General features: G+C 47.3%; 1 protein-coding gene across 1 annotated transcript; it reads left to right on the top strand.

Annotated features, from left to right (window-relative positions):
• Positions 1 to 11,703: 11,703 nt before the first annotated feature.
• LOC125944196 (protein unc-13 homolog D-like) lies at positions 11,704 to 14,226 on the top strand. Its single transcript, XM_049664518.1, has one exon. It carries the CDS (start codon positions 11,704 to 11,706, stop codon positions 14,224 to 14,226), a length of 2,523 nt encoding a protein of 840 aa, XP_049520475.1.
• Positions 14,227 to 21,125: the final 6,899 nt, after the last annotated feature.

Here is a 21,125-nt window from a genome sequence, read left to right as displayed (position 1 = left end):
CCTCAGTACCCCCCCCCCCCCCCCAAAAAAAAAAAAAAAAAAAATCAACACTAAAAAATCCACGCATTTCCACGAAGTGAATCATGACGAGTGGGCGAAGCACTGGGGATCGTTCTTACCGTAAATCACCCGTAACATTGCCCACTCGTGCATGTAAATGAGTTACAACGCGTGTGTATAGTATATACAATGTTTTAATTGTCATAACTCGTATGTCGTGTTGAGTTCTGGATTCCGTTTTCCCTTCATTATCCCTTCTTTGTGGTCCGTGAAATGTAGAGCCAATGGTTCTTCAATCGGATCTACCCTGAAGTTGGCAAAGACAACTTGTATGCACGTTCCCCTGGTGGTTGTTGGTTGTTTCTAGTCATACGAAATGCATCGTAGAGCGTATCGAGACGTCATATACTGCACAAGCGAGTCGCTGTCCGTGATGTCTACAGTTGAAGTCTCCGACAAGTGAGAAGGGGTTGTTCTAGTACTTTGTTTTGTATTCGCGCATGGCTAGATCGATGTACTTTTCTACGTTGCCTCGGGAGAGATTCGGGGCCAAGTACACTGTCATGGCGACGGTTCCGTTGGATAATTTTATTGCAGTGTGTTCGCCGCTGTGAGATTAGCTCGTTATTGGTAGGTCGAGATCCACCGCTATCTCTGGAAATTTCACGTACATCCCAACATCACCCGCCGAACGCTCTGCTTCTTCTGTGCAGACGACGGGGAAGAATTCATTGATGTGTGGTCTCGCGTTCCACGTTTCGGTAAAGCAACGGACGTCTGCTTTTGTTAGTATGGGATGTCGTTCGACGTCTTTTGCGTGGGCAATGAGGGAGCGCGCCGCGGAGAGAAGAGAAGGGGGGGGGGGGGGTCGGGAAGTGAGCTATAGGAGCTGGCGAGGAGGAGACCGCGTGCGCATGCGCCGCGCCGCCCTCCTCCGCCCTCCTGGTTGCTATGGCTACGGCGTGGCCAACGTTGGTCGTGAGCACGGACAACGTGGACGAACGGACAAGCCTCGACCCTAAGGTGCTTCGCCCCTAAATGTCGCAGGCCTGCGCGCGCGGCACAAGCAGCACAGTCACAGCGTAAGTCACAGCAGGTGGAGCGGCTCAAGAGTAGCTCGAATTTCTGCACCAAGCACAACAGGGTCTTCGCGGCAAAGTCTCTTCGCCTCGTTTTGACGAGAACGATCTGAACTGTCCTCCCGGCGTCGACGGTGAGCGGTGGCTCGTAATGCTCCCTGCACAGCAGTCGGCTGTGCCCGATGATGATTGATTGTAGCCGCGCACGTAGCTCTATGTTTGCAGGTGCCTTAACTAGATGGCACCACCACACTGGCGGAGGCTCGGGATCGCGCTGATTGCGTGCCTCGTCTGAATCGCATCTCGTCGTCTGCGCCTGCGTGCCTGCCTATATAAGGCGCGTTTATAGGGCATTTTCCGCTACCTGATAGCAAGCGCTTACCTGGCTTAATGGTAGAGGATCTGACTCAGTCGCGGCGGGCCCGGGTTCAATTCAGGCGGGAACCGGGTACTTTTTTTTTCGCATTTCCGGCGATAGTGGTTACGGTCACCGGACACCGTCGGCGGCGGCGGCGGTCACCATTGCGAACCGAAACGGCTATTGGAATGAGCCCATAACAACTTACGCTGTAATAACAGTCTGGACGGTTGGGGCGCGAAGGCAAATAGTAAGGATGTCCAGAAGGGGCTGATGATATAGAAGGCGTGGGAGGGCGGATAGGCGGAGGCCGAACGGTATGCCCAAGAAGAGGCGAGATCGCAGCAGCGCCGGCATCATACGAGGGCAGATGAGGAGCTGAGGCGTCGCGGGTCGTATAATAGCGGAGTTTACTGACGTTAACATTTCTTTAATGATTTCCCGAGGCCAGACACAGAGAAAGGAGAAAGTAGTCGTAGCAGGGAAAGTTAGGTTGAACCTTTACCCCTTTACTGGGGAGTTCTTCATGAATAATGGTGCGTGTCAGTGCCCGCAAGTCAATACCAGTAGGAAGATGAACAACCGCAATTTCCGTTATGTCTGCTGTTTCGTAATATCATTGCTTCAGTGAATAAGCACAAATCTAAGTAAAATGAACAAATCTAGAGAGAAATCATCCTGAAGGTGCAATCATGAGCTTCAAAATTCCCTGCCCGCGAAGAATCATGTATGTGAAGCATACACGTTCACAGTTGCACAGACAGTATATACTGCGCAGCTCTCATCATGAAATTCATTGTTTGTTTGTTTGCCTCTAAGAGTGGCTCATACCATGTATGGGGGATCGGCCAAGAATCGGGGTGGTTAACAAAATTATTTTAGGAGTCTAAAAAAATCGCTATTGAGAAATTTTGAATAGCTAAAAAGAATGAAAAGTCAAATTGAAATTTGGACATTTATAAAAGAAATCGTCCTGATTCAATTATGTACCCCACAACAGCTGCACTAACGTCCTTATGATATTGCCCCAAGGAAGAAGCTCCCCAAAGATGGAATATCCGGAATTCTTATATTCAATCCAGGACCACGAAATTGTCATATTAAAGTATGTTTTCCTAATTGTGAAAAACGGCAACCTTAAAGGAAGAAGTGTTCTGTTGTCTAATCCTCACCGCAGTACGAGCGCAAAGATGAGGGCGTCATATCAGATCGATGCAGATAATAGCTTAATGCAGGTATTCGCCATAAGAATTTGGTGAACATCTTCAAATTTTATATTACGGCAGACGTTTCCGCTCCAAAGAAATAGGAGGTATCGGTAATCGATTAATTTTGCTGACGATAGTGTCCAAGAGTCTGCTGACGATAGTGTCCAATGACTGCCCCTCTCTTTAACGTACCAGTAGTCATGAAAGCTGATACAGGAAGGGTCGGAAGAATTGGATCACTGAGCATCACTCTCGCCAAGCTGTCTGTTTGGGTAAAACTATGAGCATTTTCTGACGTTAAGGGAGAGGTGAATATTCTATAACCACTTTTCTATGGTGCACATGTATGTTTGCAGTCGACCTTTTAGTCTCCTAAAATAATTTTCTTAACTCACCCGATTCTTGGCTAATTCCTTATAGATGGTATGAACCATTTCGACAAAAGTAGTCGCTGCGCTTCATAGACACCTCAAATGAATTTTTGAGAGAAGCGTAGTGTCTTGTTCAGCCCAGGGGTGGTGTTGAGCGTAACGCGGTGGAGTTGGTAGAAAAGTAGGGGGACCTCAAGCAACGAAGGCGCACAAAAACAAAGTTTGGAATAATGGTTCAGAAAGTTTGGGGTTGGGATCTTTTTTTGCGTGTTAAATAAAGAAAAGGACATGAAGAGACCTGGCGAAGTAGATGGAAACAGAAGAGGGAACGGAAAAGGGTAGAATAAAGAAGTGAAGAATGGCGACGTGCATCATATTTGGCTGTGTTATTACGCACAGTACAACTGCATATTTTGGTGCAGCCGACAATAGAGACCGCGATGTGGGGGACCTTATTTGCTGACGAGTGTGGTGGGGGCTTGTTTAAAAAAAAAAGCCAGGTTTGACACGAAAACGCCCTCGACCTTCCTGAAAACATAAACACAGGTGCTCTCGTCAGCATTGTATTGGCTGAAGCCTCCATGTCTTCCAAAGAACTTCGCGCCAAAGGGTCAGCAAAAGTAAATCTACCAGCACCCGTATTCGGCCAACTTGTGTTGACGCAGCTTCACACATGCCCTAGCATTAAGCCATCTCTATTTGACGTGCGGTCAGCTATTCTCCAGTCATTGGAGATACAGCAGCAGCAAATGTTGCAGCAAAACAAGGTCACTGAAACGATACTGTCAGCAGCGAAACCTCGTGAGAGTCGTCGTTTCGAAAGATGTACGACCAGAGATATTCGACGGCTCCTCTGACAGTCCAGAAAGGTGGATAGATTTCTACGAGCTGGCTGCAGAATACAATGAATGGAAGTCCGATAGAGACCGTTTAGTTAACATGCGACCATTTCTTGCTGGACTAGCAAGTAAATGTCATGAGTCGCGTCTGTTGTATTGGAAATACGAACCATGGTCCAAATGGAAATAAATTTTTTCAAAGACAACCTTTCAAAGAAATGCAGTAGAACAACGGGACCAGGTAATTTACTACCGCTTCAAGTCTGGTTCTACACTCAAGTATTTCCTTGAAAAGCAACGCCTCCTTCAGATTGCTGAGCCGAAGCTGCCGTTAAAATCCGTGTTAACGCTACACCTACAGACTACCAAAGGAACTGCGGCGGCTGGTTCAGGTTAGATGTCTCGAAACGCTCGAAGCAATGTTAGAGCTGTTGCAAGCTTTTCCGCACTACTGGCTGGAGAGAGCCAGCAAACATCGCGAAGATGCTCCCAAGATATGAACTTACTTTCCACACGACTTACCAGCGCTTTTCACCGGGGTTCCGACGTTTGAGGACCCATTAATACCACACGTGGTAAAGCGTTTGGCAAGGGAGAGCAAAAAGAAAAAAAAAACAGGTATAGAAAGTGCACCTTTATTGACTACGGGGACCGTCTTGCTGATGTCGTCAAGCCTACTGTATATTCAGCTAGAAGTGAACGGACAACCCATGCGAGCTCTTGTGGACAGCGGTGATTCGGTGTCCATCATTAAGAAAAACAAAGCAAAACCAGAACATATATTCCCCTGCAAACGAATACTTGTACGGGCTATGACGGGAACAAACATGAACACTGTGAATGGGTATTTGCTAAATTGAAATATCCGTTACAGACAACAGAAGTACTAGCTTTGTCTATTTAAAACGTGGGATACGATTTTCTGCTCTCCCGTCCGGACATGAAGTTAATGAGACTGAATATTTAATATGATGACACTGCGTCGGTGTGCCCTGGCGGGGATAATGCGAACGCAGACCCAGCTCGAAGCGACTGCGATTACCGAAGAATGGGGACGACATTCGCCAAGTTTATCCAGAACTGGTCTGTTTAGGAGGATACCCGCCAGCCAAAACCAAGTTTCAAGTCCTATTCAAGTTAACTGACACAAGTGTGGTACGAAACAAGCCATGCAATCTAACAAGGAAAAAGAAGGCGTGGCTCAAAGGACTCCAAAAGGTGCTGGATGCCAACATGTTTCTGCCGTCCGTGTCCGCGTGTGCATCACCGATAAGAATAGCTCCGAAAGAATGTGGTAGCCTGCGGCTCAGTACGGGCTATAGGATAATTAACAGCCAAACACACCTGATCCATTTCCAGTGCCCAAAATAGACAGCATTATCGATGAAACCGGCGGCTACACATGTTTTTCTAGGATCAACCTTTGCAAAGGGTTTTGGCAAATGCCACTTGAAGAAGAGACAAAGCAGTAAACTGCATCTATTACCCCTTTTGATATTTATGAATACAATCGCCTGCCGTTTGGCTGAAAGAATTCGCCAAGCTGGTTGCAAAAGATGATCAATTAACACTGTTTTGAAACCCTGCATTAGCCGTTGTTGCAACGTTTACGTGGACGACATCATTGTATACTCCAAGAATTAGAATTTACATGGAGAACACCTTGCACATGTGCTCACAGCTCTCTCATAGGCGGCTCTGAAAATCAACTTTAAGAAGAGTAAATTCTTCAAGAACAGAGTGACTTTTCTGGGTAGAGTACTCGACGGAACCATCAAGAACACAAAGGACGAGTCTGTGACACGTATACCAAAGCTAGTTAAACCATATGACATCCATTCACTCCGAGTGTTTCTGGGCTTGGCCGGCCACTTCAGAGCATTTCTAAATGATTATGTATTGAAAACACGATGTTTGACAAGGGTGAGACATAAGGACGTACCGTTCTGCTGGACGGAGGAGTGTGAGGCGGCCTACAGACATCTGGTTCAAGTGATCTCTTCGGATCCCGTCCTCTGCCTTCCCGACTTTACCCTTCTTTTCGAACTTAGTACAGATGCGTCTCATCACGGAGCCGGAGCAGTTCTGTACCAGCGAGACTGAGAAAGAAATCAACACCATCGTGTAGTTGTCTACCATAGTTACTGGCTGGCTGTTTTGAAAGCCATTCGATATTATCGTTCATACTTGGAAGGCACGCATTTCAAGCTCTTCACTGATCAGGAAGCACTTACGTTTATTTTGAAAATAGGCGAACTTCAGCAGTTCGACTTCGAAGTCAGTCACCGTCCAGGTGCTTCAATGAAAGATGCTGATTTGGATCAGCTCATCAGGAAACAATGAACGTCGCCAAAGTATGGGAGGGAACCAAAGCTTTACAGCCCTCCGAGAAGGGAAGAATTGCAGTGCCTCAAATGTTGGTCCCACCAGTTTTAGATCTGTATCATAACAGCCCTCATTCAGGCGGCCATGATGGAATTTGGAGAACAGACTTACATGTTGCTTACAAAACGATTTATATGGGCAAAAATGAAAGAAGACACCAAGATATATTTACAATTGTGCCATGAATGCCAAATAAAGTGAAATTTAGGCAACCTACTCAGCAGGTGACCTTGCCTAACTACTCGAAAACACCATTTGAAGTTGTGCACGTTGACTTCGCCGAGCTCCGGAAAAAGTCCAAAGATGTCAAAAAAAAAAAAAAAAAAAACAAAGCGTTCCTGGTATGTGTCGACGAGTGCACCAGCCTGATGGCTGGGAAGCCGGGAGGAGGGGACGCTAACACCGTTATTGCTTTCATGATCCGAAAAATGTTTAAGAATGTGAAAGTAATGGTATCCGACAACGGGCCAGCATTTAGGAGCCGTCGACTGCAAGAGTGGGCGGAACAGCGCGGAATCGTGCTGAGGGCCACTGCACCATGCTATCATCCAGCAGCTAACGGCTTGGCTGAGAGAGCCATTCGTGATCTGAAGCAGGAGATGTACTTTAGTAGGATGTTCTGGCGGGCTAGTTCGTTCATAGCTTTTAGATGTTTTTAAACTGCTCGAAAAAAAAAATAAAAACGCTTAACCTTGCACTCGGCCGTGCAACGCTTGAAATAGCGAAGCTGGGCGATCGTAGTCCAACATTTTCGGGAAGTGCGCGCGAACTTTTCATCTTATTACTCATGATTATGATAATTTCTTTTCGCGCGACTTGGACTTACGGCCGTCACTGCGCGTTGCATAGCGCAGCTTGCAGCACCAACACCACGTTGAAAAGCCGACAACGCGTTCCAGCAGACCCGCTCCGTGAATGCGTCTCTTTCTCTCTCTCTCTCACTCTCATTTTCTTTATCTCTCTCCCGAGCATAGCATGCAAAACCTCTTCGTGATATCACAGAGCACCCAAGGTCGATCCACATAGGTCGCGAAGCTTTGGGCGAAAAGCGGTTCAGAACCAATTGTCACCGAGATCAGCAAGGGTGTTTATGGGAGCAGCGATTGAAGCGCGACTATGTTTGGAGGGAATAAACACTGGGAAAGAAAAAAAAAACCGTTTTTAAATTAAAGCGAGACGCAGTTAGATTCATTCAACTAAAATAAAATTCCTAATCCATTTTATATACGCATGGCGAGAAAAGAAGATACCACTCTTGTTTTACTTGATCATTATCAATAAATACCTTGTTTCAGCGCCCACCGTGAGAGCGCCCATCGATAGCGGCGGGCGTTGACGCCACTATCAGTTGCAATGCAATGCAGCTCTTGCAGTGCGTGGAAAGGCGCGCTCGTAAAGTTCACCTGTTACAATATGCCCGCCTCACATGTTGTGTTGTTTTGCATGTCGACGTTTGTCTGAATTAGGTGACGCGGCTAGTTTTATTGTCTCTTAACCTGTGCAGTCAAAAGTAGTGAGTTGCGACCGTCAGATACTTGTTTACTTTAGTTGTTTTCGTGCAACAGCGCTGGCCGACGGGCTTGGCGTCCGACGAAAGGACGAGCAGTCTATACGCAATCTACGCCCAAACCGTTCGTCGGCCTCCAAAGAAAGTATGTTGTCTGCAGTGATGCGATTTCGACACCCGTACGGCTGATCTTTTCCGGCATCGCTTTTCGCGCTGAAAACTCGGAACGCCCATGAAGTTGAATGGCGGGGCATTTGAATATACAGCTCAATGGCAGGTCTCCGAAAACAAATTTCGCGCCTATGAGAACAAAATGACGTCACTTCTGGTTTTGACGGATATGACGTCAAATTATTTTTTCTTCCACCGGAAGTGTTCCCTCCTCACACAGATGGCGCTAAGCCCCATGAACCGCCGGTAAGCAACCATGTTTTGAACGTATGGGCTTCTATGGAAGCTTCGCTACCAGGTGTATTTACCTTGGAGCACCAGCGTGGGAACGCGACAGCTGTGGACGAAAACGACGACGCTCGAACGCAATCATATGGTCCGCATAAATGCACGTTCTGCAAGCGTGGCTGTGTAGGCTTGTTACGACGCTCACGTTGGGACCCGTGGGTACGCGTGTTCGAATCCCGCCTCGGCAAGAAAGTTTATTTGTTGATAGTTTCTTGATACGAACCACAATCCACTAATTACGGCTGGCTTAAGCAGCTTCGCTCTTCAAAACGAGGACACACGAAAGATACAAACGAAACTGCGCCCGGGGTGTTTCTTTCGTGTGTCCTCGTTGTTTTTTTTTTGCGCAGTTTAAAAACGTCTAAAAGCAGGAAATGGGTATATATTCAGCATTTCCAGCTCGATGGAAATGTTGCCTTGAGGCTGCGGTATCCCATCACAACCGATCCTACCCAATGGGCGTAGGATGTACGCCAATGTTCACCGCTACTAAGAATTCTACCTATATATCCTCCTAAGATGCACCCGAATGTAGAACACATCCAAATTCCAAAATTGGCCCCACGTACATTTTATAAATCAGCACAAGAGAGTCTCTCCGCATCCCCGATCGACTGTTGCAAAGCCTCATTAGCATTCCTCGCACTCGCACTCCTTTCTTTATATGTTCAATGTGCGAGTGCCAACGAAGCTGGTTGTCATATATTATGCCAGGTATTTTATCGAGCTCACCTGAGGTATATTCTGCAGGCGGTAGGTAAGGTTTATATGTATTGGATCTCTTAAAGGGAAAACTATGAGCATTTTTCTGACGTTAAGGGAGAGGTGAGTATTGTGCAACCAATTTTCTATGGCGCACAGGTACGTTTGCCATCAACTATATTAAGAGTGTATGTCATTGTCTTATGCAAGAAAGGCAATGTCATTTGCGTATACACATGTGTATATGCCATTATGACAAGGTATAGAGCTTAGTAATATGTTAAGCAAAAAAGGTGAAGTGACAGCTCCTTGTGGAACCCCACGTAACTGTCATCTGTTTCAAGAAAGTCCTTTCAGAGAGAAATAAAATTATGTCAGTTAGAAACTCACTAAACCATTTTATTATATATTTTGGGAAATCAAGGTTTGTTTATCCATACAATAAAGCTTCGTGTTCTACGCTATCATTGGCTTTTGATATTTTTTACAGTGTCATGCTAGTTTTATCCGGCCTTTCAGGTCTACATGAGCGTGCCCAATCGAACAGCCAGATCTAAACCCAATTTGGCAAAGGCTGATTATAAATCTCATACTTCCCTGCTTCCTCTTCACATTCTATCTCCGTCTCTCCCTCAAACCCCTTCACTAGCGTGGAGTTGCAGGTCAGAGGAACCTCACTCAGGCCGACCTCTCCACCTTTCTTCAAATCAAGTTTTTTTCTCTCTCTCTCTCTCTCGAAAGACCTGTGAACCTTAAAGAAGGACATAAAAGCGTTCAGGAAGGCCAGCGATGTGATAATTAATCATTGGTTACGACGACTCAGTGGCGGCAGGAAGAGGGACGATCGTGAATTTATTTGACTTCTCTCGTTTAAACTAGTTGTTCTTATTGTTGCTTAAATAATTTACTTCGCAAGGCGCGGATGTCAAACCAGAGCAGAAAAGCGAAAGTGGGACACCAAGTCCGCCTGTGCCACATTTTTGACTGCACATACCCAGCTTCCGGTCGATCAGCTGGGCTGGGTTGAACCCGACCCGCGCTCCCAGATGGAGAAACAGGTTTGGCTTTGAGACAACATACTTAAAACCGCCGGGGCCACTCTGGCGAGAGTTAGCGCTGCCTTGTGCTGACCTTCTAAGCAACGTCCCAGGAGATATTGGCGCTGAGCCGTGCTCCCTCAAGGGCTGCAGAAGATAGCGCCAACCTTTTCCCTTTCCCAACGAACCACTTACTACTACTACTACCCAGGAGATAGTAGTCGATGCAGCAGGAGCTGGCGGTGCATTTTCTTTCTTCCTTTTTCGTTGTATGTTAGCCTCCCGTCGTCCATCGCGCATTCCGCGGGTAAGTTTAGACCAACATGTCGTTTTGTAAGACACAAAATACCAACAACAAAGGCGCGGACGTTACGAAGCATCGCGAAGTGCGCGGCCACTCGCATCTCTAAAACATTTTCCTATTTTCTTGTTCACTCGGTGCTTTTGAGGTCAGCTGCAAACAGACAAGCAAAGTTGAAATCAATGTTTCAGGACAAATCAGTGTTTTTGTAACTGCTGCAAGCTCACGCTGCCGCGAGGTCGATTCTACCTGAACCGTCGCCTGTTGTGACGTGCGTTAGAGAACTATTCCAGAAGAAGCTGAACAAGAAGGAAACTGCCACATAGTATGCGTAATGTAGATTAATAGATACCTATTTAATTTATGATTTGTGTGGTCATTGCCGTGCCATGTTGAAAAGTACTCAACATCGACATCAACAAGAATGAATCGTACAATTGTGCTAGGCGTGGACGCAGGTGAGAAAGTTGACTATTTTGCACCAAGAAAATAATAAATAAAGACGGGGGTAGCAGCTGAGGTTGGGCCGAAGTTTGACGTCAATGCGCAGAGATACGTAAGGGACACGTATACGAAACACGCCGCTAGTGGGACGCCGATTCTTTGTAGTTGCATTTGGCCCCAGCTGCGCGCGAACTGAGAGGCGACAGTGCGCGGCGTAAGTCGTGTAACAATGGAACAAACTAAAGAGTAAAGTGAAAAGGACACAGAGTGAGCTTGCAGAAGCAGATATGCGACCTGTCGACAGAAAAAAACAAGTGTTCCTTTGTGAAAAGAAGATGTTGCTGTGTGTTCCCTACTGCGCAACCTCGTACATGGGGAGAGTCTAAAAGAAAGTGGTGACTGAATTCGGAAAACTTGGAATAGCTCGCACTCGGTATTGCGCACCTGCGATGTAGGAGAACGAGAAGAAAAAGAAATACCGAGCGATTTGCTTTATTTTACTAGACAGGAATCTCTAGTTAGGCAAGAAAGAGAAAAAAGAACAAATATCCACTACGGGTTTATGACTCGAATACGTCAAGTATTCTTTTGCTTCGCCGCAATGCTGTCGTTTATATTTGAGTTGGCCATGCTGACTCAGCATTTAGAAAGGTCAATGCTAGTTTCATAAGGGTTATTCAATGTTAAACCGATCCTCTCATAACGCAGTAGAGCAAATCTGGCTGCGATGTTCAACGGTCGCGCATGTTTTGAAGTGCACCAGCACACGCGCAGAGAAAGAAGAAAGCGAAAACATCGTATACGATGATGGAGTCCTCATGAGTTGACCAATACCCCGTGGTGGGTATGAGCCAGTATTTGGAGACAAGATAAGAGAAGACATCCTTTGGTCGTCGTCTTCTTTGAAGCGGCATAACCGCCCGCACACAGGTCTCGCTGCGGCACAACAGGGGCAGCAGAAAGCAGCAGCAGAAGCGTCCGGTTGACGTGAGCCGGCGCGGCCGCGAAGCCCGATGGATCGCAGCCCGTTCCGCAAGGTTCTCAGGCGCAGCTGCAGGTATGAGCTGTGCCTGCAGTGCCTGCGCACTATCCAGAGGAGCGTCGGCAAGCAGGCAAGGCCATACAACGCCTCGCGGGCCCAGATGACGGAGCTCGTGAGGGAGGTGTTCGGCGAACGCACGTTTGTGGTTTGCGAGCGGCAGCTCGAGGACGCCAAGAGCGGCGGCGATGGTGACGGCGGGGAAGTGCGCTTCCACTTCCAGGTGAAGCTTCTGGACGCGGAGGGTCTCTTTGACGTCAGCTATAGGAAGTACGCCCACTGCCGCCTATGGGCCGACGAAAGTGACGGGAATACATCGGAAGTGTCCAAGCGGAAGTGGCTTCCCGAGTCCACCGTCGAGCTGTCCGTCGAAGTGCGTGAACCTTCGACGAGCAGCCTTGTCCTGGAAGTGCTCGCCAAGGAGCCGCGCAATGTCTGGGACGCCGTCAGGATGTTCGCCCGTCCCGCTTCTGTGAGCGCTCTGATCGAGTCCCTGAGGCAGCTTTTCAGCCACTACTTCAAGCCTGAGTCGGCACTGAAACTGGTAGGCCGACTGGAGAAGCCGCTGCAGGAGATACCCTGCGTCGGCGTCGAGGAGTGGTACGCCCTCAAGGACTCCTCGGGACGAAACGTCGACACCAAGGTGCAGCTTTCGGTCGCGTTCCACACCGTGGCGACCGCCGACATGAGCGTGCTGGAGAGGATACGCGAGCACTATGCGTTGAGCTTCGTCTTCCTGGAGCACAACGTCGAGAACACCGCCGAGGACAGCGTGGCGCGGTGGACCAAGTGGTCGGATTGCGTAGGGAGACGCGGTCTGACTCTCCTCCGGCAGCACGCTATGCAGAACAATATGCAAGACGTGGAGGCCCACTGCTGCCACCTGCAGGCGGTCACAGAGCATAGGATGAAAGTTAACACGCAGATCAGTTTCGTGGTGATGTATTTGCTCCTGAAAGAACTTCAGCTCGAGTTGGGTAGCACGAGGCATCGCTTCGTCAGCGACGCCCTTGATCAACTTATTCAGGGCCTCTCAGAACACATAAACGCTCAGCTGGCAAACCTCCACAACCAGTATTACCTGGAGTTCGAGCTGCACGTCACGGACCTCTCCGGTGCACTGTCAGTGTGCGCGCTCATGGAAAAAATGAGCTCTATGCCAATCGTGGAGTCGGCTCGGGTAGCTCTTCAGAAGAACGAGAAAGAATGGTACCAGCAGATCGTAGAAAAGTGGGACGAAAACACCACGCTGCCCATCGTCGCGGCCACGCTCGAAGAAATTCGGAGCCACCAACAGAAGGCGAACCGGCTGTTCCAGCAATCCTGGAACGAGACGTACACTAACATCGTCATTCATCAACTCGACGACTTCCTAGTTACTTACCTGCGGCCGTGGGTAACTCGGCAGGTCGGTGGCGTCATCGCATCCCCGCCCGTTGAGGAGGAAGAGAAGACTCTGGCTTCTATAGAAGCCTTCCTGGTGATCAAGACGTTCTTAGAAGAAATATTCCCCATGGTGAACGTCGACCCCGACGTTCTAAAGGTGGAGCGATTCCGCGAGTGGTTCGGACCGAGAGTCGTCGAGCGCTGGTTTAACTTGGCGTCGCGAGCAAGCGAGGCCGTAGTAGAATTCGTGGCCGCCGATGACCTAGCGCCCCTGAACGCCAACGTCAAATACAGTTCCTCTTTTGTAAAGACGGCGGACGCAATCAACGCTAGCGTCGTCAGCATCTGGGTTCTGCTGGAGTGGCCCGAGCACGCGTGCAGCTTCGCGTTCGTCGAGTGCGTGCAGCAGTGGGTGACCGTCTACGCGGCCGCCATCGAGCGGAAGATTGAGGACGAGCGTGGCAGTCAGGACGCTGCCAGCGACAGTGGCTGTGCCGTCCCCGCCAGGCTCTGCGTCGCCGTCAACGACTTGATGGGCATCCTCGCGTACGTTCAGCAGGTACGCTCCAAAATTATCGACACGTACGTCGGTTCCGGCGAGGGGCTCTCCCGATTCACAGACGTCGACACCAAAGTCCACAACGCCCTGGCTGTCGTCGGTGTCTCCAAGGACAGGCTCCTGGACATCATTGTGCACCGGCTACTGCCCGGGGTTGAACCCCGGCTCGAGAAGGTCCTCCGGGCGCAGACCACCATGGCGCAAGAAGCAGACGTGGATGGCCTCTTGCGGAGCGTCATGGCCTGCGTCACCTCGCTTAGGGTCAACCTGGAGGGCGAGGCGTTCGAAGCCGTGCTCTGTTCTCTTTGGGCCAAGATGACCACCCTTCTCAAGCAAGCTATCTCGCGCCTACGCACGCGCTGCGGCGTCGACGCACGGGCGTACTCGACATCGTACCTGGGTCTCTCCGTGCTCATCCAGCAGCTGCCTAAGTGCTTCATCATCAAGGATAGCGGCGGCCTCTCGGCGGCGGCCATGGCGGCTGACGTTTCGGCCCGGCTGAGAGAGCTCAAGGAGGTGTTCCGGGATCAGCACGGCGCCGGAGATGTCTGACAGCGCCATGGTGTTCCTCGCCCTTGTCGAGACAAGCTCAAGTCGGTCGGTCGGGTGACTGAGGATAAACGGTTGCTTTTTCTTTTTCTCACAATTAAAGGAAGCCCATCGGTCGGTTGCATTGCATGTGCCTGGGAAATTAATTATTGTAATGCTAAAGGCAAGATATTGGAAGCTTTATTATTTACTGTCTTTTGTTGAGAGAGCAAGCATGTGAGAGTGATGCGGACGAATGTTTATTAGGGGTGCAATACTGGTTTACGGGCGTCTAATTAACGCTGTTTCCTGCTCAATACCCGCTTTATAAACGTAAAGGGGCAGTAACGCCCATAATGAAGTGATCAAAGTCTACTAATGATATTGAAATAGCTCGGTTTGTCATCGGTGTAGCGAGAATCGAAATCTATTTCTTATAATGAATAAAAAGTGAATTTGTTTTCGTATTTGAATAAGAGCAATAACTAAGAATGTTGAAGCGCAATTCCAAGCGTCACGAATTCAATCCAAGAGATGAGCCATATTGTTAATTGTTGAAGGAAAAGTTATGCAAGAGCGAAATCGCAGGCTATTGTTTTTCTCTATACCCTACTGGAGAACGATGTGTTAACATTCTAGCTGCTCAGAATTCTCCAATTTCGTGTTAGCGCAACAAGGACCATTTCACATGTGGTTTCACATATGGCTTCCTTCTTGTAATGTATTGGAATTGAGAACAGGCAATTGCTAAATAAAGAAGACTTCGCGTGATTAACTGTACTCTCATTATGTTGTCTGCTTCCACTATCTCAGTTGACAGTCACTTACTGCATCGCCCGGCACGCACGCACGCACGCACGCGCGCGCGCACACAACACGCGCACACAGACGCGCGCGCGCGCGCGCACACACACACACACACACACACACACACACACACACACACACACACACACACACACACACACACACACACACACACACCACACACACACACACACACACACACACACACACACACACACACACACACACACACACACACACACACATGCGCGTTCCAAGCTCGTGGAGCCGACCTGCTGCAGTAATACCAGACTTGCGAATATGTGACTCGTTGGACTTCACAGGATTATGTGTAAAGCTTAGGCGGCTTTCATTGACGGACCTACACGTAGACAGCGAAACCGCAAGGTAAAAGGTTCCATGACTTACGGTTTCCGCAAGGTTAATTAGTCCTTAATTAAATGCGATCCTTGTACTAAAGTTTTCAAGTGACGCGAAGCTACTGCACATGTGGTAACCTTTGGCGCCACTTACAAGTGCTGCTCTTCGTCCTCTTAATCTGGACTAGGATATCGGCTACACCCGCTCGCTCTTTATCTTGAAGTTACTCCTATCATTTTCCATTCCAATAGTTGTGGCGCGGTCCCTAGCTGTTTAGACTTTCTTTTACAGCGAAGCTGTTAGCTTCATATTGGTCGGGATTTTTCGTGTCCACGTGCGCGACTTTTGCTTACACAAAAATGTGGGCCGATCCCGGAGACCGTGCAAAGGAGTGGGAAGCGCACTGTGTGCTGCTTCTCCAAGAGGCGTCACATGACGTCATCAGGTGACATCATCACTTGACAAAAATGTCATCGCGTGACGTCACGTTCGACTTGATGATGTCATCACATGACGTCATCAGACGATATAGTGACGTGACGATACCATTACACGTAACGTAACGCTCAACGTGATGATGTCATCACGCAACATTTAAGGTGATGACCTAGTCACGTTTCGTCATCATGTCAAACGTGACGTCATCACTTGGTCAGATGGGATTTTGTACCACCGAATATGAACACCGGATGGGCCATATAATGTTTTCGTATTTATAAAGAATACGCCCCTCAGCAGTTGTAGTGGCGGTTTTCCACAGCTTCACTAGACATCTACTTTCAGAAGGCCGTGATGGCGAGCCATTTTTTTTATCCTGGAAGCTTCAGTCGCACGCATTATAGCTGGTAAAAGTTCCCATTTCATACTTTTCTTTTGCGAACATATCGGCAAGTTGCTGTTCATGTCTTGAGATAGCCTGCCATATGGCCACCAACTCAATTTTATTTGCCTAGTAATTTCATTGTCATGACCTGCTTACCTGTGAACTAGATGAATGCACAAAATTACAGAGGGCCCGAGCTTAAGCTTCCTCTTAAGCATGGCGCGTACGAATATTTCCTTCCGATACCACAAAACCGCACGTTCCTAAAATGTGGTTCTCTTAACCTGTCACGGAGCCTTGCAACACCGCAGAAAAATGGCGATAGTGGTTTGTTTATAAGTAGGCTATTTGAACTGAGCCGTTTAATTTCTTACTTTTGCTTTGCTTGAACCGGAAAACATTGCGCAAATATTCTCGCTTTCCACTGGTTGTTTGCCTTTATAGAACAGCTATCGCACGACACTTCATCTGCTTCTTTTTGTCACCTTTGTTACCACTAACTGCTGCACCCCGGTAGTGGGAATCTAGCAACAATCGTTTACCTACACGTACTTGTTGTCCGTAGCACCGTCTTGCGGCAGAATTTTGATGGCGATATGGGTCATGAATGTCAATCTTGTGTCTCCTAGCCGTTACCGAGAGCTGTGTATTACCGGCGGCACTACTTTTGCAAAATAAGAAACCAAGTGTTCCGGTTTGCCGAGCGTATATGTATAGAGGCTCCAGGAACGGGAGGCGCGAACTCACAGTGGCTATACAAGAAGCTTAATGTGCGCTTCTTTTGACCCGTGCAGAGTCAGGAGCAGCGGCATCGTCAGTGACCATCTGTCAAGCTGACACATCTGTTGCTTGCGCTTCCGATGCTCAATGACGACGTGTCGGTGTTTACCTTAGTGCCGGTGAAAGCCGATACAACTATGGGGACGTGTCATTGCAATAATTATTGTGGCGACTACGACGCGTCACGTAAGCGAAACGCCACTGGCTGTTAACTGGCAGTTTGGGAGCGTAGGCGCACTGCTGGCACCACGATGCAGTTATTTTTGCGTTATTTGCAGATTCATACCCGAGTTCGACAAGTTCCGAATTCATCGAATGCACATCGGCATGACTTGTCATGGGCGTTTTCTCAAACTGTTGAAACCTAGGACTCAGTTCATTGGAGACCACTTGTCTCAACCCGTTGAAACCTGGTACTCGCAGTACACTGGATGCCATTTGTTCCTGAAGACAGGATGACGCAGCCAACATTTGCCTGAATAGGTCTTTGTAAACACGTGCTCAGGGCTTTTGAAAGCTGCCTTCGCGTCGTCGGGGTATCTGGCTTTTATAAAGAACGCTATCCGCCAGAAACGCCAGCAACTAAGCAAGGCTTGTCAAGTAATCTGGCATGCAGAACAGTTAACTTTGAGTCTCTATATAAGGACAGAAAAATGCACTAAAGCTTTGGCATGAAGCTTATAAAATAAATAATAATGATACTGCATGTGATAAAGGCGTCCTCAAAGAAAGGCCTCCTCAAGGCATCTACATTACCTAGCCCAGTTCTTTTCTTGTTTGTTTGGTTGTTTGTTTGACAGTGGCGCCATGTGACCACAGGCAACGAAGATATCGACCGTTCTTGTTCGACCTTTGCTGAAGCCATTTTGAAGGACGACTGCTACTGATAAGAACAAACGCTAACTTCGGAAAATAACATGAAATCATTCTCACTGCACAAACAATGCAAGACCACTCTTTTTTTTTTATCGCACTGTGCAATTGTTCACGAGCAGCGTTTTCTGTTCACATAAAATTAGAGTGTTCATTTCTCTCTTCCTCTTATAACAAATAAAAATAAAAAAAAGCACTCCTCCCACCCCCCTGTTCCTTTTCCCAGGCGTCGCATTGTATTATGGAGAGTATTGTTGGTGTTCCTTGAACGTTTATTTATTTTTATTTTTTTTTGCCCTTGGTAGGGCTGCTGTAAATTGGTTTCGAAATATGAAAAGGTTGAATTGGTTTCGTGAAATAATAAGGAATCGAATACAGTTGGAATGTTACTCTGGGTTTTCGAATAACAGTATGCTCGATAAAATGGTAAAATCAACTAGATCTGCATCTAAAGCACACAAATGCTTTAAAGGAAGCGCTGCAACTCCAGTGCAGTGCCCAATATAAACCGCAAGATCTGTAAAAATTTCACAATTAGCTCTATTTATCGAAGACACGCCAGATAACAGAACCAGCCGGTGATTATCATGGTCGTTGAGGTGTTTGAGCTCCATATTTGCCTATAGGAAAATATCATCTCGGTACGAAACTTTATGCATTCCTCTGAACTGTCACATGTAAAGCCTGCGGATACAATGTTTATTGTTGAAAATGCATTATTTGTAACAAGCGGGTGCAACATCCCCTATTTTGGTGATCATCTAGGTAATGGGAGAGATTCAGCTAGGGTGCCTCGATGCCAGCGCCGCCGCTTTCAGGGTGGGGACACCGTTTGACCTAGGCCGTGCCACCGCATCTTCGCGGGCAGCCATGTTGGTTTGGTTCGAAAGTGTCTGGCATTGCGTTGCAAGAAATGCAGTGGCTAACGTGGGGACAGTGTAGTAGACGCGTTGGTGTTTGATTTAAAATGTTACGTCAGTCGTTTGTTGAACGAAATCTATGACAAGCTGCTGTGTGCCACTGTATGCTGCTCCCCATTCGAAAGGCCAAGGGATATTTCGCTTCCCTCGTAACAGCGAGCGAGGAAAAAAAAAAAAAGAGAGGCGCAAGTGAAACGCGACTGCTGGCATCAGAGAGACAGCACCATGATATGCGAGGTGAGTTCTTGACTTGTCGTAGCATATGTCAAGGTATTTTCGCTTGTTCGCGTCACAGCAGCCCCTGTTTTTAAGTTTTCACGTGTTTCGGCAGCGCAAAGGGCCGAGACGTGACCTCCACTGCGCGTCAGCACAGCTGACTTGAAGACTAAGGCCAACGAAAGAGCTAGACTTAGTGCGGATGAAGCCGTGTGGCTGCTGTTGAACGTTTATACACGAATTAAATACTTGTCTCGCTGTAGCCGCATATCATAATCATTGTTTGAGCCTGCTGTTTTCACGGACGCAGAAATTAAGCACCGTCATAACGATACATTTACTCTCTAAAGAATCAACAAGGATGGCTGCATAGGAACGAGAAGTTCTTCTTCTTCTTCTGGGGTTTTACTGCCAAACACCGTTCTGATATCATCACGCCTAGTGGAGGCTCCGATTATTTGACACTGGGGTTCTTACGTGCACTACAGCATATGCACACGGCGTTGTTCTCACTGTAGCTTTAAAATGCTGTTTAATTCCCCACTCGATTTCAGCTTTATGTCGAGGACAGCCAGTCCGAGGCGAATCGTCAGGATGGGCTCCGGTTGTTGAATGTTTTTTTCTAGTGTAACTGATTGGAGCTGCTGCAAATCAGAAAGTTGAGACATGGCGGTTTTAATTTGTGAATAGCAATGTTTCTTTCTGGTGTAATTTATTGAGCTGCGGCAAATCGAAAAGACCAGATATGGCAGTTTTTGGTTGTGATTAGCAATGTGTTTTTTGTTTTCTTGTAATTATGTATTTGTGCATATAATACCATGTTGTTTCTACAGTTCCACTTGTTCCGTTTTCCTAACTCATTTCAGTTTCATTTTAATCCACACCAATTCAGTGTTGTGAAACTGAGGCCAATTCAGTGTGACCCGATTGGTTCAATAAAACCACATATATGCTCTTACACGTACTATCAACCAAAAAAGTTTACGGACAAAGGGATCTCACAAAAAGCTGAATATCTTCGCAGCCTCAAAACGCAGCCTGGTATTCCCGTTTCCCGCCTCTACTGGTATATGCGAACAACATTGTGATGTACGGTTTTACTGGCCAGATTTAAAGACTGCTCGGATATTTAGCGTTTTCTGAGATCCCGCGGTCCGTAAACTTTTTTGGTCGATAGTACATTCACTTTTTCGCTTTCTGCCAAGGATACCAATATCTGGTTTCCAGCTTCATAAGCAGAAATTTAGCAGCATTAGGCCTAAGATGATATGCCTCGGTTGCATTTTTGTGGTGATGCTGTCTTCCGAGTATTGCTTCGAAGCGTTGCGTAGATAATTACAAAAATAAAATCTAAGGTCTGCAACTTTTTTATGCATATGTAGGCGGTGGTGCTCTTGGTTGTGTGTTGAGCAGAATAACTCAGAAAAGGATCGCTACGGAGAAGAAACAGCGAGTGTTTGCCGGATAATTAATGCAAAGGATGAAATCCGAAGTAGGAGGTAAATATAGAGAAGAGTAACAGTGGTTCAACGCACAGGCCAAGCAATTGGAGCTAAGCTGAAGCAGCAATTTGGGCGAGTTGGTTTATACTTGCAGAGGGAGAAAAAAGCGCTCAAAATAGAATGAAGGCAAAGCCGACCAATAGCATGTGGTGCTCATTAACGTCTGAAGCTGACAAATTTACAATTAATAATGAAAAAAAAGTTTCAGTTAGTGCTGTGTGTTGTCAGTCGTTTTTTAATCCTGTCGTGAGCGGTTTTTGCTTCTTTTGTTTCTTTTACGGTGAGTGCTGTGAAAGTGACGAAAAGACGTCCACAGCAGCTTAGGCCATGCTCCGCCATTAAAGAAAATGTATCAGATTGTCAAGAATAACTCTACGCTTCTTCATTCTTCTTCTTGGGGTTTTACGTGCCAAAACCAGTTCTGATTATGGGGCACGCCGTAGTGGAGGGCTCCGGATTAATTTTGACTACCTGGGGTTTTTATAACTCTACACTAACGCAGCATCATAAGTACTGTTGCTGCGCAAACAAAAATTCACAGACTGAATAGCTTTGCATTTGGGACTACCGAACAGCGTAGCTTAAATTTAACGTTGAATAAAGCCTCACCTATTTCTGACCAACAATGTATGCGCAAGACCT

Source organism: Dermacentor silvarum, chromosome 1 (genome assembly GCF_013339745.2).
Source record: "Dermacentor silvarum isolate Dsil-2018 chromosome 1, BIME_Dsil_1.4, whole genome shotgun sequence".
NCBI lineage: Eukaryota > Metazoa > Arthropoda > Arachnida > Ixodida > Ixodidae > Dermacentor > Dermacentor silvarum.
The sequence above is the reverse complement of the archived record's forward strand: the minus strand, read 5'-3'. Positions and strand labels throughout refer to the sequence as shown.